This window comes from Hylaeus volcanicus, chromosome 2 (genome assembly GCF_026283585.1).
Source record: "Hylaeus volcanicus isolate JK05 chromosome 2, UHH_iyHylVolc1.0_haploid, whole genome shotgun sequence".
Lineage (NCBI taxonomy): Eukaryota > Metazoa > Arthropoda > Insecta > Hymenoptera > Colletidae > Hylaeus > Hylaeus volcanicus.
In genome coordinates this window covers 22,212,777-22,240,069 of record NC_071977.1, presented here as the reverse complement: position 1 = coordinate 22,240,069, position 27,293 = coordinate 22,212,777, and the positions used below count along the sequence as shown (strand labels likewise).

At 34.2% G+C, this 27,293-nt stretch overlaps 2 protein-coding genes and 1 long non-coding RNA gene across 11 annotated transcripts; 1 reads left to right on the top strand and 2 right to left on the bottom strand.

Moving 5' to 3' along the window:
• Positions 1-68: 68 nt before the first annotated feature.
• LOC128872985 (laminin subunit gamma-1) lies at positions 69-18,046 on the top strand. 2 transcript variants are annotated; one of them, XM_054116214.1, is made up of 26 exons: positions 69-1,088; positions 2,391-2,762; positions 4,480-4,738; positions 6,886-7,187; positions 7,833-8,038; positions 8,709-8,812; positions 10,875-11,063; positions 11,433-11,658; positions 11,925-12,181; positions 12,287-12,459; positions 12,521-12,653; positions 12,729-12,953; positions 13,236-13,424; positions 13,631-13,816; positions 13,898-14,100; positions 14,175-14,390; positions 14,450-14,720; positions 14,782-14,960; positions 15,040-15,170; positions 15,229-15,339; positions 15,482-15,680; positions 15,755-15,992; positions 16,080-16,255; positions 16,334-16,516; positions 16,671-16,788; positions 16,876-18,046. In XM_054116214.1, exons 2-26 carry the CDS (start codon positions 2,610-2,612, stop codon positions 17,109-17,111), a joined length of 4,863 nt encoding a protein of 1,620 aa, XP_053972189.1. In that variant the 5' UTR covers positions 69-1,088; positions 2,391-2,609; the 3' UTR covers positions 17,112-18,046. The 2 variants fall into 2 exon arrangements, with proteins under 2 accessions (XP_053972189.1, XP_053972190.1); XM_054116215.1 differs by lacking the exons at positions 69-1,088; positions 2,391-2,762; positions 4,480-4,738; ... (1 more) ...; positions 7,833-8,038; positions 8,709-8,812 and adding an exon at positions 9,778-10,740.
• LOC128872989 (uncharacterized) lies at positions 2,780-7,171 on the bottom strand. 4 transcript variants are annotated; one of them, XR_008456290.1, is made up of 5 exons: positions 7,033-7,171; positions 6,909-6,952; positions 4,787-6,426; positions 4,490-4,667; positions 2,780-3,634 (listed from the first exon to the last, which is right to left on the bottom strand). It is a non-coding gene; the product is annotated as an uncharacterized LOC128872989 (long non-coding RNA). The 4 variants fall into 4 exon arrangements; XR_008456289.1 differs by having other exon boundaries at positions 4,490-4,920; positions 5,118-6,426; XR_008456291.1 differs by having other exon boundaries at positions 4,490-5,648; positions 5,851-6,426.
• LOC128872986 (syntaxin-6) lies at positions 12,042-25,825 on the bottom strand. 5 transcript variants are annotated; one of them, XM_054116220.1, is made up of 7 exons: positions 25,521-25,825; positions 24,043-24,238; positions 22,924-23,019; positions 22,656-22,715; positions 21,606-21,838; positions 21,403-21,497; positions 12,042-12,178 (listed from the first exon to the last, which is right to left on the bottom strand). In XM_054116220.1, the coding sequence occupies exons 1-7, from the start codon at positions 25,553-25,555 to the stop codon at positions 12,165-12,167; spliced, it is 729 nt and encodes a 242-aa protein (XP_053972195.1). In that variant the 5' UTR covers positions 25,556-25,825; the 3' UTR covers positions 12,042-12,164. The 5 variants fall into 5 exon arrangements, with proteins under 5 accessions (XP_053972195.1, XP_053972196.1, XP_053972193.1 ...); XM_054116221.1 differs by lacking the exon at positions 12,042-12,178 and adding an exon at positions 17,937-18,078; XM_054116218.1 differs by lacking the exon at positions 12,042-12,178 and adding an exon at positions 18,235-18,457 and having other exon boundaries at positions 25,521-25,824.
• Between the last annotated feature and the right edge of the window lie 1,468 nt (positions 25,826-27,293).

Here is a 27,293-nt window from a genome sequence, read left to right as displayed (position 1 = left end):
ATGTTTAGTGGTATTATATTAATTATATTTATAAATCTATAATTAAATCTGGGTATATGCTGCGACCATAATATATGACATATAACCCTAACAATGACGACGCTTCTCTTGACCTGTTCTGGGCCTGCACTTTCTACCACAGTGATTCTTAACCGCAGTACATGATCATACTATGTCATAAATGTTCGATAATAGATTTAATAACTGTTTAAATTCTATTTTTATAGCCTTTGAAACTGTTATTAAAATTAATAGATATTCTTTAGCTGGTCGCTGCAATGTTTAAACGTTTAAAAACTGAAATTAGAGAAATATTATTTTGATGCAGTCTCAAATAAATTCGTCTAAGTTGAAAATATATAAAACTGTTTAAATTGAATGATAATTGTAATAACTATATGTAAGAAATTGAACACAAAATATACGTAATGTATGTTAAAATATTCTGCGATTAATGTAATAATATTGTTATTTCCTTTTTGCATAAGTACACATACTTTTTCGTTATGTATTTTTGTATTTATGTTTAATTACGTATTTATATGTACTTATGTATATGCATATGTATTTATTACATCAGCTTGTATGATAAATGTATAAAATCTGTAGTCTACTGATAACATAAACACATTTATTTCTGTGTTATGTTAAAGAATTAAGAGATCAATTCTATCCTGAGTATTCAAATCATTATCGACAAATTTCATCTACTGATTTTCAAAAATTTGTGGCTGTAAGAAGATGGAGTTTGAGAAACACTGGTTCCTACAGAACAAAGCATGAAATCCTATTATTATGTTATTGCAATTGTTCCCGCTTAAGACCTGTATCAGGTTGTCTTTTCCAAGCTGTGTCCTAGAGACAAAAGACTATTAAATAAAAATGTGGAAAACTGTGCCGTGAGCTTAAAAAGGTTAAGAACCACTGGTCTACCACGAGTGTCGGCGTTGTTACCACCACAAACACCCGGCATCAGCACACTCGACTTCCCCACAGCCCCACGAACTCCTCTCGTTCAGTTTCTCAGTATACTGTCGCGTGGAGAGAGCCTTTCTTCACGGTTTCCCAGTCTTCTATCGGTCGAAGAGGTTAGAACGAGAATTTATCATTTGGCTTAGAAAAATCTGCGTTACCTGGTGCGAGCGCCGTTAGTTGACGCACAAGTGAACGATTTCCTATTGGTTTTGTGTTCTATCCAATTGTGAATGTTAATTACCTACAGATCTCGCTGGCTCTTTGTAAGATTCGCGTGATTCTTTTCTTTATCCGGAAATTTTCAAACTAATATTTAACGTCGATTATTAATTTAGCATTGATAACGATGGTAAAGTAGCCTGCGCGCTTGAATTTCACTTTCGTAGATATTTTCTGTGATCTGTGCGCTGGAAAATCGTGTAATCGAATAGGATTGTATGCATATCGATATCACGTGATCTGATGTAGGTAGCGAGGAATGGGATTTTAAAAATCGTAAAAAAAAATAAAGTATGGCAATAATAATTGTTCAACTTTCGTGATTTTATAAGTTATACGTAGTTATTGGAACGAATGCCACCTGTGTAGTAATTTTATGTAGAAAAACATTTTGAATTAAAATTTTTGAGATTCTTGGGAAGTGTGTGCCTATTCATTTTCGTTTAAATGAAATTTCGATATTACCGCCTACATTCTCGATCATATTAGATCTAGAAATTAATTCTGTGCCTTTACGTTCAGTCGTCTGTAACTATAGTTTAAGTAAAAATATTTATTCGACATTTTGTTACGTTAAATTATCATTCTTCTAAATTCTTAAACTGATTTCCGCTACAATTTATCTATATATAAGTCTCAACCTGATAGACATTGCAACTTATCTGTATACACATAAATCTCAACCTGAAATTCAGTAATCAGCAAATTTTGCTTATACTTGTTTTAACAGATTACATTTATACTTGATAATTATTACACGTAGAAATCATTTTTCTATTATTTCTTTTTTTATTCATAACTCTAGTCCAAACCTAAATATTTACCCTCCATTTTGATACATGGAAGTATCAACATAGTAATAAATTTGTTTCTCTTGAAATATGTAATTAAAAGAAGATTAAAACTTGAGTTCTCATTTATAAATAAATGATAAGTTAACCTTAGAAAGGCATCGAATTAATTTTCACACCTAATACTTTCATTCCCACGAGATATAACTCTATTTACATTTGTCATTTTAGTAGTAATTACAAAATAAAATAATAACGCTCAAAAGATAATATTTCGAGTTCGTTAATAAATTTCGCAAATCGCGTCTGAATTTGTTTTTTTTCTCTCTCTATTTTCTGCCATTCACTCGATGAAAGAAAGCAATTGGTATTCGATCGACTAATGTTGAAATTAATGAACGTTAGACAGATAAGAAGGCGAGGAACTGTTCGCGGAATGCGGCCTCGGCAACAAAAGTAAAAATTATTGCGGATTCCTTTGCCGATGGACCCGATCGAGTGCTCACCCTAACTTTCAACAAAATTCGAGAAAACGCGTGTGTTCCCAACCGACGGATCTACCGATCTCTGCAGAAGAAAGTGGACCGACGTTAAAACAAAGAGGGTCACCTAACATAGTTAAAAATGACGCGAGGAAGACACAAGAGGTTGTTGCTGTTAGTTGTAATCTCCTTGGTGGTTGTAATTGCGGATCCAGAGCCTTCGGATGAACTTTATACTCGATACCTAAAATTACCTGACGAAGACAAATGTTACGATGATACAGGAAAACCGCAGGTTTGTAACCTTTACATCGTTAATTGTTATACAATCAAAAAGATATAAAGAGAGTAAGGGAGACAGGCCTCTAACTGTACCACACCTAAAAAGAGAAAGAAAACTGTGGTACTCTATCTGTCTTTGTCTACCAGCCCATCATGAACAGGCTCCTGTTTATTCTTAGTCATCGCAGTTACGGTTTTTATTTGTAGAATATTACTACATTAGGTTATCAAAGCGAGGTTCGAAATAACATCGTGTTTCAACGATAGGCGTAGGAAGATAAAGCTAGACAGACGTTACAAGCGTGAAAGCATTTCGAAAATTAAAAAATTAAAGCAGCACTCTCTTCGTCTTTGTTTTATTTTCTAACAACGAACTTGGAGAGTATTTGACTGATCAATTTCACTTAAAGTTTATGTATAATTTCGTGCTTCAAAATTTCACGAAAATATCATATATAAATTTTGATTTACATAACGTATACCACAATTACATTTACACTGCAAACAAAATAATAAGACTAATAGCGCTTTAATCGATATTTAGAATTCTACTTTAATTTTGAACTTTTTTTAGTGTGGTTAATCTTACAATTAGTTACAATGAATCGCAATTCCCCGAAATCCTGTAAAAAGCAGTGCCATCTAGAGACCTTCAGCTACCACTAAAGAATTTTCCAGTGAAAATAATTTCTGAAACAATGAATAGTTGAACACAACTGATCCCCACTTGCGATGGTCCTATAGTAATCCTTTGTACTTGCTATAGTGTCACTTTGCACCTTTGCAAATGACTGACGCTTACATGAATATTACATAAATTCTTCTCTATAAAAAACAATATCCAAAGAAACACTTAACACATGGACTCCTAATGTGGTCTTCCCCCTGAAAAAAAAAACAAATGCTTTTGTATTACTACTCTACAGATTTACAAAAATGAAGAATGTCAATTTATTTATTTCGAGTATTATATGAAATCTAGAGGAGATTAATTATTCGCTGGAAGAGTCCCACGATATAATTTTGTTTCCTTTTCGTTGCTTCGTTAAGAATTGAAACAGTAGTATTAAGTTGTCCCAAAAGTTTCTTTCGCGAGTTGCACTCAATTATTTTATGTGGTCGTGTTTATACAGGGTGTCCCAAAAATGTTGGAGGTCCTTGAAAGGGGTGGTTCAGGAGGTGATTTGAAACAACTTTTTCCTATGCAAAAATGTCGGATGGGGTAGATATTATTAAAAAAAAACCGACCAATCAGAGCGCGCGGATACCGTTGGAGCGGTCGCGGTAGCGAAAGCTACGCGCTGAGCGGCCGCGTCAATGTCCTTCGATGCACGTCGAGTCACTTGTTCGCGTACGAGAGCGGCTACCTAGCGCGTAGCCATCGCTATCGCGGCCGCTCCAACGGCTCTGATTGGTCAGTGTATTCCGTTAATAACTCCTCAACGAAGCCTCGGACAACAATTTCGCTAAGGAAAAAGTTGTTTCAAATCACCCCCTGAATCACCCTTTTCAAGGACCTCCAACATTTTTGGGACACCCTGTATAAATAGACAATCTAATTTCATAGAGATTCATGTTGTAACAGTAATGGAGCAAAATGAATCGTGCACAATTGAGTAATGTAATATAAAACATAAACTATTGTGCATGTATTTCTTATTAATAAAGCGAAAAATCTTTTGGGACAACCTAATAATATGAAACATGTTTCTGAACGCGTTGTGTTGTAGAGGTGCATACCGCCTTTCGAGAATGCAGCTTTCAATGTGCCCATGGAAGCGACGAACACATGCGGTCAGGACCGACCGACAGAATTTTGTAAACAGACGGGCGTCCAAAAGAAGTCCTGCGAGATATGTCGATTTGGCGACCATCCGGCCACATTCCTTACCGATCACGATAATAACGACAACGCGACCTGGTGGCAGTCGGAAACAATGTTCGAGGGAATCGAATATCCGAACCAAGTTAATCTCACTCTTCACTTAGGTACGATGCAATTATCAATACAGCAAATCAAAGATAACTCGTGTTTACTTGCTCTCAGGGTCGAATTAAGATGTTGACCTTAGGGATTACAGTCTGAGGGCCCCTCGTTAACTGGGAAGTCTCCAGAGATTTTGATTAGGAATGTTGAACCAGAGTATAAATATTAGGCGTAGACATTAATTCTGTGAATGTATATTGAATTATTTATAACTTTAGTTTAAGGAGAATTATAAATAACTGAATATAGAGCCAGAGAATTAATCTTTACGCCTGATACATATTCTTAATTATTTATTTAAAAAAAAAATTCAATTCAGTACCTTTATATTAATAATTAACAAAGTATATTAAACTTTGATTACATGTGTAAACACTGTACCTGTAGCCCAAAGGTCCACAAAATTTTAATTCACTGCTGCTTGCACTGGTTTCTCTATAATCTAAGTTTTGTAATTTTGTTTGGATGACAACGATCGAGTTCATTCTTCGCGAAATTAGAATAGATATGCTCGACGAATCTCACAACCATAGATAAAGGGAGATTCATTCATCGGTACCAGCGATGAACTTTTAACACGTCCTCAATGTTTGTCGCTCTCTTTCTCCCATCCCCCTCTGGTCTTCTTTTTCCATTTTACTTCCTTATCAATCAGGATGCGTGCGCGATGAGATAACTCTCTGAACACGAACGATGAAGAAATACAGGCGAGCCACGAACTCCAGCGTGAATATTTTATTTTTCAACTGATTTCTTCGAGCAATCTGTTACTCTCGATTAGTTAAATAAAATCGTCTTTAATATTCATTTAATTTTTAAAAAATTTTCCCTGCATCTTATATACCTTAGGAGAATGTTTTAACCAATGTCAAGTATTATAACTCTAGCAGAGCTTGATATAATATTTTGTATCTGAAAAAAATACAGTCTTCTTCTGTGCAATTTAAAATCAATTAATCGATTGTTCTAAATATTTTTACTTAAACTATAATTATGTGTAATTGTAAAAGCACAGAATTAATTTCTACACCTAATAAATTGCAAATACTAAAAAGTCGTTATCTACGTATAAACAATACAATAGAATTAATCACTATGAGGAACCTAATCTTACTTCGAAGATTGCTAACGTTGCATCTTTCGAATCTGCTAATAGCGTGTGCCGTTAGCAAATAATCATCTCAACTCTACTTCGGAGTCGTGAACAATTTTCTCGAACGCCTTTGTTGAATCCTGTTGGAATTATTATCGAATTTTTAACGTGGAACGATCGTTTACTATTAACAAATACTTAACATTGAGTAACTGGTTTAAAAGCTCGAAGAATCTGGATAATAGTAGAACCTTCTTAAAAATGGAAAGTGTATAGAATCTCTGTCTGCGCGCCACATGTTCAGTTACGAAAGAATCAGACACTTGCACCCCGCTGGTTTCACAGTGGAGAATTGCAATGGCGTAGATCTTCTTGCCTCCTTCACAAATTCAATGTCAACTTTCCTCCAAATATAATAAATTTCAATTCAATTAATAGAAACACTCTAGAATACACGTGAAGCAATTTGAAGCACACTTATCTAGGCTTCTTCCCCTTTTTTCTTGATTTTCTTTTAAATAGATATCACTGCAAGGAAAATGCAATGGCGTAGAATTCGTTTCTTCCTCGATCACTTCGATGCTCCTTATTTCGTCTCTATAAATTTAAACGAATTTGTTAGCAATTACTTTTATAATACTGCATGGTTCATGTAAAATATGTATTTTAATTTTATATTATGGATACAATCGAACGTGGCTGTAATATATATGAATGTGGCATGGAAAAGAATGAATTAGAGACACAATTCATATAATCTATAATTTTAAAACAACACATCGAAATTAATTGTACCACGACTACAAGTATATCGTAATTAATCCAATGATATAAATAGATATAGTATGCAGGTCTTTAAACATTTCTTTTGCTTTTCAAATCTATCCCTTTATCAAACATTTTTATAAATCGTTAAGAATAAATATACGTCATCACTGATATAGCAAGTAGTTGTTATATAGACAAAATTTGATCCCCGCTACTTGTTCTAACCGAGTTTGATTGTATTTTGATTTTCATCTTTTTCACTTTCCTTTTAAACGAACATGATTCTAGGCAAGACGTTCGATATAACGTACGTCCGAGTGCTCTTCGAGTCGCCACGTCCAGAGAGCTGGGGCATCTACAAGAGGCAAAACGAGGATTCACCATGGGAGGCTTATCAGTTTTATTCCGCGAGTTGCAGAGATAATTATGCCTTACCAGATTCGAAGGAGACAGTGAAAGGGGACGACACCAGGGTTCTGTGTACTTCGGAATATTCCGATATATCACCCTTGACAAAGGGCGCTGTAGCCTTCTCTACTCTGGAAGGTCGACCTTCGGCTTACTACTTCGAAACAAACACGGCCTTGCAGGTATAACTTCCGCAGGCATGGAAAACATTTTCATCTAGATAAAATTCGTTGCTGGTTAAGGTTTCTTTTTGACATGTCTATAAACAACAGCTTACAAATTAAGAAGTTCCTATGCTTTTTAAGTACAAAAGGTTTCTTTTTGACATGCCTAATAAACAACAGCTTACAAATTAGAAAGTTCCTATGCTTTTCAAGTACAAAAGGTACAAAAGGTTTCTATTTGACATGTCTATAAACAACAGCTTACAAATTAGGAAGTTCCTATGCTTTTCAAGTACAAAAGGTACAAAAGGTTTCTTTTTGACATGCCTAATAAACAACAGCTTACAAATTAGAAAGTTCCTATGCTTTTCAAGTACAAAAGGTACAAAAGGTTTCTATTTGACATGTCTATAAACAACAGCTTAAAAATTAGGAAGTTCCTATGCTTTTCAAGCACAAAAATTCATGTGTATTGCTGATAAAGCTACAACAAAAAATGTAATAAATGAAAACTCTTTGGGTCCAAAATTGAAATTCATGTTGTATGTTACCATTATCGATACACTGAATTATTGTTAAAAAAAAAATGGATAATTGAACATCTCAATGGTAATCATTGTAAATCAATGGCAAATAAATGGCAAAAATTGTTCTCATTTCAAGGATTGGGTCCAAGCGATAGATTTAAGGATCACTCTGGATAGGCTGAACACGTTTGGCGACGAGGTGTTTGGCGATGATCAGGTATTGAAATCCTACTACTATGCGATCGCTGACGTCGCCGTTGGAGCACGTTGCGCTTGCAACGGCCACGCTGGAGAATGTGTAAATAGCACCAGTGTAGATGGAAGAACTCGCAGAGTATGTAGGTAAGATAATTCGTAAATGTTAGACCTGAAAGCAAATATTGTTTCATTGCTTCCTAAGAATAATAATTTTCTTATCACTGGATTGCGAATTTTACGCATTTATGATGGAATAATAATATAATAAATAGATGCTAAACATAATCAAAACGTATGTGCACTTATGTAAAACGAAATAATATTATTATATTAGATTGTCCAGAAAGTTCGTGCCAATTTCTAAGAAACATTCAAAAACACGTTTGAATTTTAATATGTATTTATTGAATTACATAGGTGCCATTTTGTTCCACAACCTTTCCACTTTTTAAGGGATGTATACATGTTATTTGTTTTCAACCACTTTGATATATTCAGACCTGTACCACCTACCAAAAATCGACATGGACTTTCCGGACAACCCAATATTTATTGTAGAATATATTCAGTATATATTATGTATATTTTTTGTATGTTTTCCATATATGCCATAAATGCATAAATTCATTTTACTTTAAATAATCTTATGTATTCACCGAGTAAAATGTTAAATTTTGAATAAATTATAGTAAACGCAACAACAATTTGAAAATCACTGCCGTGTATTACCTCGTTAATTGTGAAGTTGCGTTTTTTTTTTCATTTATATAATGTATACTACTTTTATAATGTATATGTTAATTGTACTTTACAGATGCGAGCATAATACCGCGGGTCCAGATTGCAACGAGTGCTTGCCATTCTACAATGATGCCCCGTGGGGTCGTGCTACAACTACAAACGCCCACGAGTGCAAACGTGAGTATAGCAAATTATATTAATAATTATACAATAGTACTATTAACAATCTATTTGTCAACACTGGAGAGAAAGTAGTAATTCATTAAAAATGGAAAATCTCGAGTCGTTTCATAACCCTGTATACTTTGCAAAAGCGGGACTAATAAGTTCATCCATGAATTAGAAATTAGTTATTCAAATACAAATATACATATACAAATGGGTTGTATAGAGAATTGTGCATTCAACATTTTATAATCACTCTTTCTACCCCTTCCACTCTATCATATAATCTTCTGTTTTCTTTCATTAACATAGTATCTGTACTCTGAAGAGGACTACAATTATAAGGCCATCTTTACACAACTAATCTGTTTGAATAACAAAAATAGATATGATCCAGATAATTTGATATATATATGAAATACCCAGAATACCCATGTTTGTATAGTAGAGTGTAATATACTGACTAAAAAATAACCACGTTGATAGAGCACGCGTTCGTGACTATGCGCAGCGAACACGTACGCTCGCCGTACATGTAGGCGATGAGAGAGGATATCTTTGAAAGGTCGGCATCCTGGTCAGTGTGTAGGTGGGCCTTGGCAAACCTGCTCTTCAAACGGCCGTTTTTCACCGTTCTATATCCGGTGACCAAATCGCATCGCTTGCCGTTACCATAAATTATATTTCCACTTAATAGTCGCTCGAGATTGTTATAAGAAACGTAATTGCTAATTTCATGTTTTACTTTGACGTTTCATGCACAGATAGAAAAAAGGTAACATTTGTGCGGTCTAAAATTATTTAGAAGGCATCATTTTATAGAGTGGGATAGGTCACTCGTAATAATAATTAATAATTATAATGCAAATATACAGATCTACTTGCCTCTGAACTATTTTTGGATGATCTATAGTATTCGCCTGTTTCTAGAGAAATTGTTGAAAATTAGAGTACAATTGTACTATCATTTTTCCATTTACAATTGATTTTTACAGATGTATCAATATTTTTAATTTAAAAAACAAAATTCTAAGACCCTTTTAGAAAACCCTTAACGAACCTTTTATTAACAAAAACAGGTTTGTTTTTCTCTTAAATATTACTATTCTCCTCTCAAGAAGACTTAAAATTAAAAATATTTTCCCACTTTATTAATGATGCTGTCTATATTACCAATAAATGTAAATCCTACGACTAGTAACGATTAATTGATTACCGATAGATCTACCGAATTACGATCGTTTGTCGCCATGAATATGAAATATGCGAAGGTAGTAAGCATTTCTTTGGGATTATGGGTATCACCTTCTCGAGCCTGCCGAGGAGAGTTTGCGTTCACGATCACGTTGGCATTACCTAACCAGCTTTACCTTTTACGTTCATTGCTTGTTCTGAAGTGGGGATTGTTGGCAATGCAGGGGCACACAATGCAGCTTTTCTGTAGACCGCGAGAGCTCAGTGCTCAAGATACCGCGATACAAGCACACATTTATTTATTTATCGTGTTGATCGACTCGCACAATTACGCGATATCACGGACGCAATCGATCAAGGAAGGATCCACGCTATTTTCTAATCGTGATACTGCGACGTTTCGTATTGAACGCATAGATCCCAATCGTTCCTCAACTCCTCAGTTTCTAAGCCTTTAATTAATTTTCCATCGTACCCGTAGGGTCTGATAACAGAAACTTTTCAATCTATAAATCATTCTAAACATTTCTTCGCGCGTGCCATCCGATGAGAATCTTTTAATCTCTGAAATGAATTCGTGCGTCAAGTGAGAATAATCCAAGTGCGTTATATTCTCGATTTTAAAGTATCTGCGATGGAGTGTTTCTTGTTAAAGGTGATGTTAACCGTGACTTTAATATTCGAAAATGTAGTGGTATCCACATCCTCGAGTTGGGACGGAAATCTGCCGTGGTATTCGGGGTCCAGTAAATATCTTGATTGTATTATTAACTTCTGAAAAAAAATGTACATCGTTAGCAAAGTATTTTGAATGAAGAAGCATTTTCCCTCGGTTACATTTATATTTCGATTCTGAGTTTGCTGTTTTGTTATTTTTCAGCCTGCAACTGCAACGAGTATTCGGAGAGATGCTACTTCGATAAGGAACTGTATAAGGCGACTGGCCACGGTGGTCATTGCCTGGATTGTCGAGCTAATCGTGACGGCGCGAATTGTGAACGTTGCCGGGAGAACTTTTATCAGCGTCCAGAAGACAGCTACTGCGTCGCTTGTAACTGCAACGAAATCGGTATAGAGATCGTTCTTCGTTAAATCGCGTTATGAATTTGAAAATTAATTTGTAATTTATTGTTATTTATTTTTATTAAGCAAGTAACTGCAACATACAAAGACAGTAGGATTAGAAACAAGCGAAAATGCGGTTTTTCGTTGTGCCTAAAGTAATATAAATCAGTATAGAACACAATATAAGAGTTAGAACATAAGAGATGCAATATAAGATAAAGAAGAGTAGCTTCAATTAGTAGGGCAAGTCATTTGGTAATGGAAGCATCAAGGTTCATGGTGGTCCAGACATCACATTGACAGATTTGATGGACACACTAAAAAGTAAAAAAACACAGTGTTAGAAAATAGTACTAATTGGATACAATTGCAGGTTCTAGAAGCTTACAATGTAACAGTGAAGGTAGATGCCAGTGTAAACCTGGCGTCACTGGTGACAAATGTGACCGTTGCGCGTCGAATTACTATAACTTTGGCTCGTACGGCTGCACTTCCTGCGAATGTGACATAGCTGGCTCCCTGGCAAATACACAGAGCTGCGACCCTGTCACTGGAACTTGCATCTGTAAAGAGAACGTCGAAGGGAAGCGATGTCGAGTGTTAGTGCAAATTATAGAATTAAGATATCAGTAACACGGTAGAATTTTCATTGATATGTGAGAGTAAGATTGTAGAAATCTTATAGATGTATTGTCTACAGCTCCATGGAGCCTTCTTTAAATATAAACACATAATTTTTGTACCTCTACAAGATTTTCATAATTTTTACTTATTTTGACATATCAATAAGGAATATTTTAGACTTAACGATTAGACTTATACACTTATTTTAATTATATTCACGTACACCTTGTCCTGCTAACAGATGTCGACCAGGATATTTCAATCTCGCGATGGACAACGAGTTTGGTTGCACGCCTTGCTTCTGTTACGGGCACTCCTCAGTATGTAGACCAGCGACTGGATATTCTAGAGTTCTAATCGAGAGTATGTTCGTGAGAGGAGCCGAACAATGGACAGCTACAGTGGCTGGTAACCCGATACCACTCCATTATGATCCTCTTACCCAAACGATATCTGCCACGGCACTGGACCGAGACAACGTTTATTTCGTTGCACCTGGTAAATATACGACCACACCGTGAACGAATCGCAATAACAAGTGTATGCACTTTTCTTGTACAATCTTTGAAACAGTATTAATAGAGAAAAATTGATTATGTGCAGATAGGTTCCTTGGCGATCAACGAGCATCCTACAGCCAAGACTTATCGTTCACGCTGAGAATCGGAGAAACTGGTCCCGCGCCTACTGCCCGCGACATAATACTCGAAGGAGGAAATGGTGAACAAATCACACAACCGATTTTTGGACAAGACAATCGTTCACCTACCGTGATGGTAAGTAAAACGACGAAGTAACGAAATGCTTTAGGTCTAAATTGATCGCGATTCGTTACAGCCGCAAGAATATACTTTCAAATTGCACGAGCATCCTAGCTACGGATGGGAGCCACGTCTATCATCTAGAGCTTTCATGTCCATTTTATCGAATTTAACAGCCATAAAAATTCGTGGAACCTATACCCATCAAGGTAAGTCGATCAAGATCTTCGACAGAAGCGCTTTCGTTAATACAGAATTTAATGGATTTTATTTTGTTCCTTCAGGTAGAGGATTTTTGGACGACGTTAAGTTGGAGACAGCTCATCGTGGAGCTGCGGGTGAACCTGCCGATTGGGTGGAGCACTGTCAATGTCCAAATGGCTACGTGGGTCAGTTTTGCGAATCGTGCGCACCTGAGTTCCATCATGACCCACCAAATGGTGGTCCCTTCGCCCTTTGTGTCCCCTGCAACTGTAATGGCCACGCAGATATTTGTGAAGCCGAAACTGGTATTTATTTAGAATTTATGGTCGAACTTTGTCTCGAAAGAATATTCGAAATCAACGAATTCCTCTGTTCCCCCCCAAAACAAATGAATATAAACTGCAATAAAGTCGTATATCCTTAACAAATATGTTGCTGAATTAACTTGAAGAAACTACTTCAAGAAAATGTGAAAATCCCAAAATCGAATATATCCATGGTGAAGTGGGTTCGTCGATTTTGAATAATCTTAATTAATATTCTTTATCTTAATATTTACTTAAACCCTTCAATTGAATATATTTCAGGTCAGTGCATTTGCCAACATAACACGGCTGGCAGCAATTGCGAATTGTGTAAACGTGGATATTATGGCCACCCACTGAAAGGTACACCCGACGATTGTAAACCGTGTCCTTGTCCTGACAATGGACCCTGTATATTACTTGGCAATAAACCGGATCCGATTTGTTCCGAGTGCCCGTCGGGTAGAACAGGTAAAGGCAGAACCTTTTTAACAGTGTTTTCGAAAGCAGGCAACGCGAACAATGTACATATAGCGTTTTACAATCCCAGAGGAGTTCGAAAGAATATTTTCGACGTGGACAATTTTTTTCAAATTTGTTCGGTAGTTGGGAAGGCACTATTCTAGAACATTCATCTGATACCTTCGACGAAAAAACAATTATCCGTTAATTTTCAGGGCCTAAATGCGAAACATGCTCGGATGGATATTTTGGAAATCCCGAGAAGGGCATTGCTTGTCGATTTTGCGAGTGTAACAATAACGTTGACTTAAATGCCGTTCGAAACTGCAATCACGAAACTGGCGAATGTCTAAAATGTGTGAACAACACCGCCGGTTTTCATTGCGAGGAATGCCTTTCAGGTACACTATTTCTTGGTCGCAAGAATGATAGGTAAATTGTCATAGCGTCGAGAGTATGATACAATTGATATTTGCGTTTAGGATATTATGGAGACGCCTTGTCCGATCGTAAAGAAGACGGTTGCAAATTGTGTCAATGTTATCCACCGGGCACTCTTGAACTCGATGATGGCAGAGTAGCGCCTTGCGAGCAATTGACAGGCCATTGCAGATGCAAGCCTCATGTAATCGGTCGCAACTGCGATAAATGTGAAGAAGGATATTATCACATACTGAGTGGCGAGGTGCTTCAAGTTCTTATCTACGTAACAAGCATCTGTTACTTAAAACATATGTTACCAATGTATACGTATTTCAGGGATGCGCGCCTTGTAATTGTGATCCCGAAGGATCTTACAATCGTACTTGCAATCCTATTAACGGTCAGTGTGAATGTAGACCAGGTGTCACTGGTCAACGTTGTGATGCGTGTCTTCCTTATCGATATGGATTCAGCAGAGAAGGTTGCAAGCAATGTGATTGCGATAGTATCGGTTCACAAGATCTCCAGTGTGATGCTAGTGGGCAGTGTCCGGTAAGTCCTCTTAATCTAAACATTATCACCATAAAAATTAATCGATATAATTATTATAGTGTCTCACAAACGTGGAAGGAAGACGTTGCGATCGTTGCAAGGAAAACAAACATAACAGACAAAATGGATGCGTAGATTGTCCAGATTGTTACAATCTTGTACAAGATGCAGTTAACAGTCACAGGGAACGTTTGGCTGAACTAGAAAACACGCTCAGAAAGATTAACAATAGTCCAACCGTTATAAAAGACTCCGACTTCGACAAGGAACTACAAAACGTTCAAGATAGAGTGAAGAATCTTTTGAGGATTGCGAAACAAGGGTCTGGCAGTACGTATAGTTCGTTACTTCGTATCTTTCTTCAACGAAATTACAAACGAATATATTTCAGGTGAAAATAAAACCCTGGTGGAACAACTCGATGAACTACGCGATCAGTTGAATGAAATTGGACAAATCTCGCAAACGGTAGACTTGACAGCGTCTGATGCGTACAAAACTACTTCCGAGGGTATGATGAGCATCGACGAAGCAGAAAAAGTACTCGACAAGATACACGATCAGTTAACTGTAAGAATAGCATTTACACAGCTTTTAATAAAATTTTTAAAACCGAGAATAAGTTTACACGAAATTTATAAAACATCAGGAGGCAGAAGATTATTTAGCAACAGTTGGGGCAACGGCATTAATCGACGCGAAATCACGAGCGGATCAAGTTGGTCAACAAAACAAACAGATGACTTCAATCGCGCAAAAAGCACGTGCATCAGCTGACATGTAAGTACTAAATAATATATAAAATTTTATCGTTATCTACATTGAGACTTATTTACAGAAATGTTGACGAAGCTAAGAAGATTCACGAACTGGCAGAACAAGCACGAAATACGACGATAGAAGCCTATAATCTTGCCAAGGCAGCTATTGCGAAAAGTACTAATTTAACGTACGTAATTATTATTTACATACTGATGTTTTACCTACGCTAAATGTTTTTACAATTAATAGTTTGTTGTGATTCCTAAGGTCAAAGATAATTGTTCTACTAAATAGTGTATATTTGTTTAGAAAATTTATTTAATTTTTAGCGAAGATATCAGAGGATTGAAGAATAAATTGGAACAATTGGAGCATCGCATGAACGAGGTGAAAAATCTTACCAGCATAGCGGCTACTAAATCGTCCGCTGTTTGGCAGGAAGCGTTAGATCTATTAATTCTAGATTTGACGCTTCCGGCTGTTGACATCAAGCAGTTGCAAAGTCAAGTTGCAGAGGTCAATAATGAGGTAAATTTCAATTTAAGATAAATCTTATCGATATTCATACAAACCTGCATGGTAACAAAAAAATATCATTACAGGGATTGCAATTAAAAGAGCAAGCACAATTGTTATTAGATCGACATGAAAACCTTATAAATGAAATGCTAGAAAAGGTAAATAAAAGCGAAGTATTGATAGATAGAGCGCAGGATCAACAGGCAGCTACTGCTGAACTTTTAGCAGAATTGGATGGAGCGAATGAGAGAGCAAACGATGCTGTAAAGCGAGGCGATCAAACTTTGAAGGAAGCTCAGGAGACGTTGAAAAAATTAAGCGGTATTTATCACTTTAGTTATTTTGATCAACGAGTATACTTCAAACGAATTACAATTGATCACCTTTAATTATGCTTTCATTCTTTAGAGTTTGATGCTGAGGTACAACGTGAACGTATTAAAGCTCAAAATGCTTTACAAGGTATAAGAGATATTCAGAAATTTATTGACAGTGCGAGGGAGCAAGCTATGGAAGCGGAAGAAGTATTGACCGGGTCGGAAGATTACGCCAAATATTCTCGTGAAATAGCACAGAATGCTCAGGTACGTTAACCATTCATTGAACGTGTGGCATAACACGAATTTTCATTTATTAAATGGAAAATACAATTTTTCCATTAGGTATACGCAGAGGAAGCTAGTGCAAACGCAAATGCTATTAGAACTGAAGCAAACAAGATTAAAGAGGAAGCACTTCGTGTAGGAAACGAGGCTGAAATATTACATCTGAGAGTTGACACCACGGATTCCATGATGGGAAAATATGAAATTCAAATTGGTCAGGATACAAACATCACAACGGAAGTAAGATATTAACCATACATAAAGAAATCGGTATTAAATAATAATGTATAAAATCTTAGGAAAAGCTATTCCTTTCTTATTGACTTTTCCTGCCTACCTTTTCCTAATTTATTTAATTTAAGACTAGCGGATATACGTTATTCATCTTTTGCAGGCAAATCATAAAGTCGGCCAAGCTATAATCAACGTAACTTTAGCATCGCAACAAGTGGACAAAGCTCTAGCTGACGTTGCTGATATATTAAAAGAACTTGACAGTCTGCCGGAAATAGGTACATTTATTTCTTCTTATTGCTCAACTCCAAGCAATTTTTGTTTGTTAAATCTATGATTCTAAATTGAAACCTTTTATTATTCAGATGATGCTGACTTAAACCGTTTGGAAGAACGTCTAGTGGCTGCTGAAAAGGAGATTGCAGGTGCAAATCTAGATCAAAGAATTCGATCGTTAACGGAAGCTAAGAACTTGCAAACGCAATGGGTAAAGAATTACGAAGATGAGGTTAGCAGATTACGAATCGAAGTCCAAAATATCGGTGACATAAGGAAAGTTTTACCTGTCGAATGTCACAATCGTTTACGATTGGAACCATAAATACAAACAATATCGTAAACTATATGATACTTAAAAGTGCGATCGTTCCATTTTTTTTTCTTTCATATCACTAGAAGTGCCTTATGTGCATTTAAAAAACAAGAAGTGGACCAAGGAAGATACTAAATGTATGAATTATGTTTTAATATAGTAACACACAAATCGATCAAATTTCTGTCTAAAAACCAAAATGGTGCACTGTATATTACAGTTATATGCTCCTAAATCATAAACAAATATTTTCACTTGAACTACAAAATTAGAATAAAATTTTATAGAATTTAATGTCACATTAAGGAATCGTTAGGCGAGCAAGATGATAATATTATTTTTGCACTTATACTTAGATTATCTTATTTAACGAATCATTTAGAAATGTTTATGCATTTACTCTTAAAGATTAATTTCATTCGCGTACTCATACGAGTGATTACAATAACGAACACTATACCAAAGATTTTATATAGTAGACATATTTTCCCTCTGTTGTCATTACCAGGTCATATGCATTTTCAGTTCGTTTAACATCTTTGTAACACAATTTCTTTGTACTCGTGTACAAATGTGTATATAGTATCTATATACATTCATTTTATTGTAACTGTCATGTCTTTTAAGTCTTTTTTGTAAGTTCTATAAGAGCTTCCAGAGTTCCTCCGACGAAAAGGCAAGTGTTTTAATTTCCAATGTACAAAATTGAATGTATTACATTGTGTGACTTATTTATATGCTTGTAAGAGCAGAATAATGCATTACTTTTTCGTCGATGTTATATTAAACCTCGAAAAAAAACCATTTGAGTAATCTAAAGGAGAACAATAGAAGCCTAAATATATTTTACAATATATATCACCATCAAACTTTTTTATGTATAACACTTTTATAAAATATTGTTATATATCTAATACGAATAAAAAATTAACAATCGAACGATACGTGATGTAGTAATTATTTCATTTATAGAAACCTGTAAAAGCATAAAATAAAATAGATTAATAATAATGTTTATCCTTTCCTCAAATGCCAGGAGATATCAGAGTCGATAATAATTTCGTGGCAATATTTTACCGTTTTAAATTAATTATTATCTGCTCTTGGGAAAGGAAAGTTCATAAAGACCCTGTCAAAAATATAATAACTGTAAGTATTTATTATAATGGATATCATAAAATATCAATAATTTGTTATTGAAACAGAATTTAACACATTCGACTAAATGCTATGAAGAAGAACCAATAATTCTTACGGACGCTAAGAAATTAAATGATTCACTTATATCATAAATAAAATTATTAGAAACACCAACATAGCGGTCAACACTCCAATGGCTACCCATTGTCTCCGATCTAAAACAAACGGAAAGTAACATCACATGCGTCACTTATCAAAAAAGACGTTAGAATCAAATGATTTTATCGCTGTTCTATAAACAGTGATAAAATTCAACCAGTGAAATACATATTGTATAAGAAAAATCAATGCATATATATTTGGCCCTTCTTCAAACAGTAAACATTAGTACATTATTTTGAACATGCATTTTTTCAACAAGCTTTTCGTAACAATGCCGGGAAATTTAAATTGATACTCTGCACTCAAACGATGACTTATAAATTGGATATTTTTAATGAATTAGAATAAAACTAACATATTTTGAATTTTTGTTCTGAAGAAGAAATTCGAGTGCATAGGATCAATATTTTAAACTATTTTAGTATTTTAAATAGATCCTAATAAAACACGAAGAGAGTTCAAGTTATTTGTAACGAATGATTAGTAATTGCAAGATTAATTAAGTTGTGAAGCTCCAAAAATAATAATTCTTATATGTATTAATCTTTTTTGTATACATATAAATTATCTTCATATAAACAGACATAAGCAAAAATTAAGAAAAACAATACACCTATAAACGCACATTCATAAATATATTCCAAGTGGAAAAGCTTATATTCCATGATTGAGAGACTTTGTACTACTGATTAAGTTTCAAAACAATTGAACACAATTGTTACAATGAAATTAACGAAAAGCTGAATTCTCTCAAGCACAGAATTTACCGTAACGAGTTCTTATGTATATAATCTTATTGCTGTAATTGTCATTTGAGTGGTTTTAATGGATCAGGAGTTTGTGGTACTTTACAGCAACGTGTACAGTATAAATAAAGTCGCAAATTTTATTCATCTGTATCTGTTTTCACAATTGGTCATTAAGAGAAATAATATAAAGTATATCTTTTCATTTTAGATTTTAGTTACATGCTAGAATAAACAATCTCTTTTATTAGGAATTCACAATGTTATCTTATTAACATTCTTCTAACAATGGAATAACTGTTTTGTTAACTAATCTTTCAATTTTTTTCTTTCTAACTCTCAATTCTAATCTTTCTATAATTGAGCTTCTAATTGCAACCCCCTTATCTCGTGAATGATGAACAATTTTGTTCGCATTGAGCAACAATCAACCAGCAGTCACCATACATACAAATAATTGTATTTTTTTATTTTTTTTTTATTTTTTATTTCAACATTTTCTTCTTTCAAACGTTATATTTTCATTTACATTCATTACACACATAAATTGACTGGTATTTTCGCAAAATACCATGTGAATATACCACAATATTGTGTACTAAACTATTTTCATCTACGCATCAATTAATACAGTAATATCACATGTTGTACACATTGAAAGTAGAAGTATCAGAGGTTTTAAATCATACTGAAAATGTTTCTCTAATATTATATTTATTTATCTCTATGTCTATTTTGTTAAAATTCTCTTAGGCACAAATTACTTGCGCTACTTTTCTTGCTTTGACACTTGCCTTACAATATTTGGCATAACTTTGTTAAATCTGATTGTAAATGAAGTACTTAAATATAATCCATTATCTGTCTATAGATTTTTGATGTACAATGATTTAACAATATATCTCTGGTGCTCTTATCGAATTGCAACGAACTACACTTGTTGGTGTCTATTGTACTACGTATGTAATAGTTATTTACGACTGCAACTGGTCCATTTTGATACTATTTTTTTGGCATTTACTTAATTTAAACAAATATCAAATTTCTGCGAATTGTCAATTTCTTAATTGTTTGTATGCACGCATAGACTTTGACAATCGCATTAATAAAAGTTAGTATTCTTTGCCTACATTTATCCCTATTACGATAAAAATATAAGCAAATATAACGCTTATAATATACTGTGCTGAAATGTAAATTATGTAAAGAAAGCATAGAGAATGAATAGATGACAGGTTTTGAAATATAAATTTGTTTAAGTTCCTGTCTTCATTGTTATAGAATTTTATAGTTTATATATTTTAAATAAAATAACACAGGAATATACCAATATTCAGGTAATAATTACTACTATATATCTGTACTAATTATTACTTTTATTTTATGTTGATAACATATTTTATCTATACTATTAACATTCTCTTAAGACTTTGATTACTTAATATTTTTTTAAATAAGATGAAAATATGTTAAATAATGTGCGAGTTTAGTATTTAATTGTGATCACATAATTTTTTCGAACAAACGGAAAAAGCAAATAAAAGAACAGAAATGAAAGCGTAAATACTTTTTTTTGTGCACGCATCAAGAATGCAAGAAGTATTTTGGGAAGCTGATTTCAATTTATGTATGCGGAATGGTGAAATAAAAAATATATTTTATATGTTTTTACTTTTACTTTAATTGTTATTTTAATGAGACTTCTACCTTTCAATAAATCATTCCTTGGATTAATCACATGTTCACACAATCCTACACATGTTTAATAAAAAAAATTCAAAAATAATTAAATGGAAACAGTGCTAAGTATTAGTTTCAATTATTTTGAAAAGTGTACAGGAAAATAATTTGTTAATTAGTGATACTGAAATGCAATGTTATTGTAAAGATAAAGTAAATAACCAATGGCAGATTTATTTCAAAATCCCATAATTTTTCAGTAGAAGCTTTAAATTTTCATTAGTTCCACATCAGATGGAAAGTGAGTATACGTAATAATATTCAATTCGTATTACAAATGATATTAGATAAAGTAAATAGTTCAGGAAAAGAATATAAATACTATTTCGATTTTATTAATGTACTGAATAATTATGGTAGAATTGTGCTAATGGTACCTATTTAATCTCCTGAACATAAAAAACAATTAGTTATCGTGTTCGATAAGGATGATAGAGAAGAAGGTTTAGAGGCAAGATCAGAAACACTAGATGTTGCAGTAGTAGGAGCAGGAATATAATTATTATAGTTACCATTACTCATATGAAGAACTTTGGCCATTTTTTTCATTGTTGCATCCAGTTTAGAATCTGTCACCTCTAGCTCGTTACCAAATTCATCTAGCATACTGAAATATACAACATTTACATGGAAATAGTTTATTCAGAGATTTCAAGAGCAAGAAGAGATGTTTAAAGATTCATCTGTATACAAAATTATTAGTTAATAAACTTACACTGCTTGTTCATCTAATTCAGTATTGATTTGTCTGGATACTGTCTTAAGAGATCCGATACTTTCTCCTATCATGTCCAATTGTTCATCCTGTTGCCTCATCATGTCGTCCTGTTGTTGCAATGTATCCCCCAAAAATTGTCTATTCGGACTATCGATTTCATTTTCCAATTTACTGTACTTAGTTGTACCATGGTTGACAGGAACTCGATCAGGACTGTTGTCTAAATGTGGCTGTGATACAAATAAACAATAATATCAAATTAGGAAAGAGCAAACTGGTTACATTAAATGGTTCATAAAGATTTTATTACTAGATTACATAGTTACAGAGACCATAAAATTTCTATAAAAATATAAAAATATTGATATACTACAATAAAAAATATTGATTTACCATATAATTCATTCTCATCTCTCTAATTTTTGACAAACAAACAAGTTTTTTAAAATTTATATCTCATTTCAATTGGTGCTAGTATATTCATGAAACCATAAACAAAAACGTACGTAAAATAAAAAATAAATACACGGGAATGTCACATTATCCGAATAAAGACGTCAGACGTCAAAATAATTCACAACAGTCATGTCAAACAGAGTATCGAGAATATTAATGACTTGATGACAAACGCAGCAGTAAAAGCTTGAGACGCCATATTGGATTTCCCCTACCATCTGACACGCATGCTCCGTGAGTACTTGCTCGAAATTTCGAATAATTTTAAGGGTTTAACAAAAGATGACTTAAAGGATACGTAATAACGAGCAATTAAAGGTGGTCAAATCACAGCTGATTAGTATTATCGATAATTTGACAGTTACTCACAGATGTTGCAGCCTGCGCGATTTTATTTTACGAACGCAATTTAAAGACGCGCAGAATACATTAATTCGCGTAAACTTTTACTTCTGGTACGCATTGATTAATTGTATTCATGATAAATTGTGTTACTATGAAACAAAGTGTAAACGCAGAAGTTGAGAACATATTATATAGTCAGATGAAGTATACTTCTGTATTTTTAAACAATATTTAAATATAACGAACCTGTCTTGCTGTACTGTCGCGGTCCCGACCTCTACTTAAATTCATCTTATCCTTCATGATCTATAACAAGTCAATTATAAAATCTGTTAATAAGTTGGATTATTTTAAAAACTTAAAATAATTTAATGCAGTCAACTTGATTAAAAATTGCACATTACACTTTATATACAGAATATTGTTTATCTTTAAATGTTATTCAAGATTTTCATCTAAAATATTTATCAAAAACATTAGTTGAAAGAAAAGTTAGAAACGTAACACATATTACCTTCACTTCCTCTCGTGTTTGTTCAATAAAACTGCGTTGGACTGTTAACTCCTTATTATCTATCTTGAATTTTGTTGGGTTCTTTTCTACGATACGTATATAGTCATGCGGATAATTAAGGATAATATCAAACATAGTAAATAAAATATAGAAAATTAACATTCAGTTTGCACTTGAACTAGAATTTGTAATTGCGACGAATTCCAGACAAAATTTTGTTAACTTCAAATTAGCCACATTTCTTAAAGTTTGTTAACAATGTTGTACAGAGTTCAATTTAATGTTCTATAACTCTCTAACTGCGAAGAGCGTATATATCTGTCTCCGAAAATTGGAGTCAGAGAAATGTTGAAAATCGTTAAATAGATTTTTAAAAAACATCACCTTTTAGAGAATGATAAGACAAAACGTTTTTATATTACAATTTATTCATTTCACGTTTAGTTTCAAAAATTAAAAATTAAAATTTCTTCATTTAGAATTTCAGGAAAGAGGAGTTATAAGATTTAAGTTTTTATTTTTGAAATTAAACATTCTATGAATAAACTGTAAATATAAAAAAGATTCGTCTTATCATTCTCTATAGGGTGATATTTATTAAAATTTGATTGTTTTAGAGGCACGCCCCTTAGAATTTCCAACAGAAATCGTTCCGCAGTCAAAGAGATAATATTAATAATTTGTTCAATTGCTTCATTTTCGAATGTGTATTTCACTTAACTTTCATCCGTAACATTCACTAATTAAATCCAACGTTTTATATACATACTAGTAGTAGCTCGTGTAAATGTAACTTTTTTGCTGGATAAAGTGAATAAATCGTATATATCTTTAAATTGCATAGGATTAATATATCGCGTATAATTTATACGTGCATTAAACGCCACGTCACCCACATATGGGTGACGGAGCTTTTTACTAAAGAACTTCAATAAATAATTTAAAGGACCATTGATGAAAGCAAGTCTGGATAGTATTCGTTAATTTTAATGAGAATTAAAAAATAAGTAATACGACAAATATTAGATTCTATAGTTTCTAATTGTCTCGAGACGAAATTTTAGTTCTGTGGAGACTTCCATGCGAATGGGTGTGCCAGTCATCGTATTAAAGGATATGAATCGTGTCCTCTAGATCATCCAAATCCCATTCGATCGAACGCAATGCTTTCCGTAATTCCGTAGTCGTCCACTCTAATTCGTCGCGCGAGATTGGGATTCCCCCACTCACACTAGGGCTTGTGACAATAACATCCTGCAATTCCGTCCAGCGGCCGTATAAACCGCGATTTTTATTTAGGGCCTTACAAACTTCGCTAAAAGGAACAGAAGAATTATTCAGTAACAAAGAAAACACGAAACGATAAATTTCATTAGTAATAGCTACGTACTATTTCGTTCGTAAAAGTTCTTTTATCCCCTTACGTTGAAACGTAACGACCATTGTGAAACGAGTGAGATGAAATAAAACGTGATTATTCGTCAAATCAAATTAATCAAATTATTTAATAATTCGGAATGAAAATTTCCAATTATTCATTTCTTTCGTTTTACTTTGTCGATATTTGTTGGTAGCAATCTTATGCGATAAGATACGTATTGCATAAATAATTAACATAATCGTAAATTATGTGAATCTAGTAAGAGAAGCGTTACGTAACCATACAAAAACTTCTACTAGAAGGCAAATAATTATTTCTACTTTCCGAGAGAATGGATTCCGAGTTTTGACGAAATTTCGAATTTTGCTTTTCTTGAAAGTTCTGGTAACGTTAGTTGAATTAGCGATTTCAATCAATCAACGCTGAATTTTTTTAGCAATAGGCATAATAATTATACGATATTAAAATAAAACATTGTATATTTATGTTTTCAAAGATCACTCTAAGATTATAATTCTTCTCAACGATAAGTGAAACAATCGCAAAAGAGAAAACAGATACCGAGATATAAATCGTAATTAATCTCGATGGAAAAATATTAATTAATCACACAGTCAATTCATACTTAAGTCGAAGTAATAATAAAAATATCAAAATATATTGCGTCAGTTATTTTCTCACAATAAAATAATCTATCGTGAATTTGTATTCGTATATTTCACAAACTCTCTAGAACAACTGAAATGAACTTACTTTACTTAAACGAACAATAAAAATACATCAAAACTAATCTGAAGCATTGCGAAAAAAGTTCAACGTTACTTAAGATAAAAATAACGGAGTGTAATTAATACAACAAACGAAGGAATGTATATAAAAGTTAAGATTAGAGGTGTCTATAATATATGCATGTCGCGATAAGATTTCGTACAAAGGACTGTTGTTAAACGCGTGTGTCGAGTGTCGCGAAAGTGTAATTTTTATTTAAAAAACATCAAAGGCAAGGTCTCTTTGTAATTCAGCTCGCGACTATTCTTAAAGGGCCGACGTATACATATACATATACAGGCAGCAATGTCGCGAAAGAAACAACAAAAGTTCAAACATGACAACCGTGTAAACTCGCTACCATCGAAATTATACGGTTGTCGACGTATTGTACAGTCACGATATAAGCGATAAAAGGGTTCGTAATATCGTGTAATGTTTTACTTACTCCTTGACGACAAAGAACGGATTCTCCAGCGTCATTCCTTCTTTTAATTTAAAGAGGTGGTCTTTCTCGCCGCCTCACGGCACCCACAGGAATACGTATGCGCGATTTGCCGATCATCGGTAGAAATTCCGAAGGATCTCGCCAAAGCACCGATATACCCTCGGAGAACGATGACAATATAATCGAATTGACACTTGTGCTCGCGCCCCACTGTTATGCTACCATGCGTCCTGGTGTATTGTGACGTCTGCTCCGACTCTTCCTGCAGACGACTATTTATTCGATTTTAACGTTCGTGCGCAAACACGCCTCTCTAGAAGCCAACTGTGATATTGATTTCACGTCGGAACGCTTAAAGCGAAGTTCACAGCTACTGGCCCAGCGAGCAACCAATCAGGGAGAAGCATCTCACGCTGGCCTATGACAGCGCCTCACGTGACACGGTTCAGAACTAAATAGAGGTGAAGGGAACGGCCAAGTATGGAGGGAAATTCACTTTGATTTAAACTACTTTTTGTATTTGTCTAGACAATAATCGAAATACTAACAAAACTTAAGCAACAATAACTGAAATGTCATTCCTAATTATGTTCTATATAGAACTCTGGGCAATACAGGGTGTCCCAAAAATGTTGTAACACATTGAAAGGAGTGGTTCGGGAGGTGATTCGAAACAACCTTTTCCTTAGCGAAAATGTTGTCCGAGGCTTCGTTGAGGAGATATTAACGGAAAAAATTGACCAATCAGAGCGCACGGATACCGTTGGAGCGACCATGGTAGCGAAGGCTACGAGCTAGGCGGCCGCGTCAATGTCCTTCGATGCACGTCGAGTCACTTGTTCGCCTACGAGCGCGGCCGCTTAGCTCGTAGCCTTCGCTACTGCGGCCGCTCCAACGGTATACGCGCGCTCTGATTGGTCGGGGTTTTCTGTTAATATCTCCTCAACGAAGCCTCGAACAACATTTTCGCTAAGGAAAAAGTTGTTTCAAATCACCTCCCGAATCACTTCTTTCAAGGTGTTACAACATTATTGGGACACCCTGTATACGATGTTTCTATTATGGAAACTCTATTTCTATTAAGAATATCGAGAAACGTCCATGCTTTTAGAGCCAGTAGTTGATCAATGCAAAGAGTATTATATATTATATATCCAAAGAGTATCTAATACTCTTTGGATCAATGTTAGATGCCTGAAGAATGTTTCCATGTAGATTTCCCTTCTAATTGTCGTCGCAATTTCATGTATTCATCTTTAGACTCGTAATTTGCCCCTCTATTACTATTGTCATCGAATGAACCTGCGCAACGGGAGGATAATTGACGCGCTAATTTTTCGAAAATATCTTAACGAATACTCCTAAAAATGATAACTTCATTTTCGAATGTGTATTTCACTTAACTTTCGTCCGTAACATTCACTAATTAAATCCAACGTTTTATATCAGTAGTGGCTCGTGTAAATGTAACTTTTTTGCTGGATAAAGTGAATAAATCGTATATATCTTTAAATTACATAGGATTAATATAACAAGTAGAAAAACAAAGAACAAACAGACTTTCAAATACAAATTGAGATCGTGCGCGCAAGTAAATATAATTTAAACATTTTATTTCATATGTGTAGTGATTTTATATAAATAATTATAATTGAATTCGACTCCACGTTTGTATCCTTTGTAGTTATTGCTATAAACTACTATGCAATTTCGTGGCAATCTTTTAAAAACGTGAAAGTGAAAGAGTTTGTTTACTGTATAGTTGTGCATAAC

Coding starts and splice junctions, on each gene's coding strand:
- LOC128872985 (XM_054116214.1), top strand. CDS start 2,610: ATGACGCGAGGAAGACACAAGAGGTTGTTGCTGTTAGTTGTAATCTCC. Junction 4,739..6,885: donor TAATCTCACTCTTCACTTAG/GTACGATGCAAT, acceptor ACATGATTCTAG/GCAAGACGTTCGATATAACG. Junction 12,460..12,520: donor ATCGTTCACCTACCGTGATG/GTAAGTAAAACG, acceptor GATTCGTTACAG/CCGCAAGAATATACTTTCAA.
- LOC128872986 (XM_054116216.1), bottom strand. CDS start 25,555: ATGACGCTGGAGAATCCGTTCTTTGTCGTCAAGGA. Junction 24,239..25,520: donor CCGTTCTTTGTCGTCAAGGA/GTAAGTAAAACA, acceptor TGTTCCTTTTAG/CGAAGTTTGTAAGGCCCTAA. Junction 22,716..22,923: donor AAACACGAGAGGAAGTGAAG/GTAATATGTGTT, acceptor GACTTGTTATAG/ATCATGAAGGATAAGATGAA.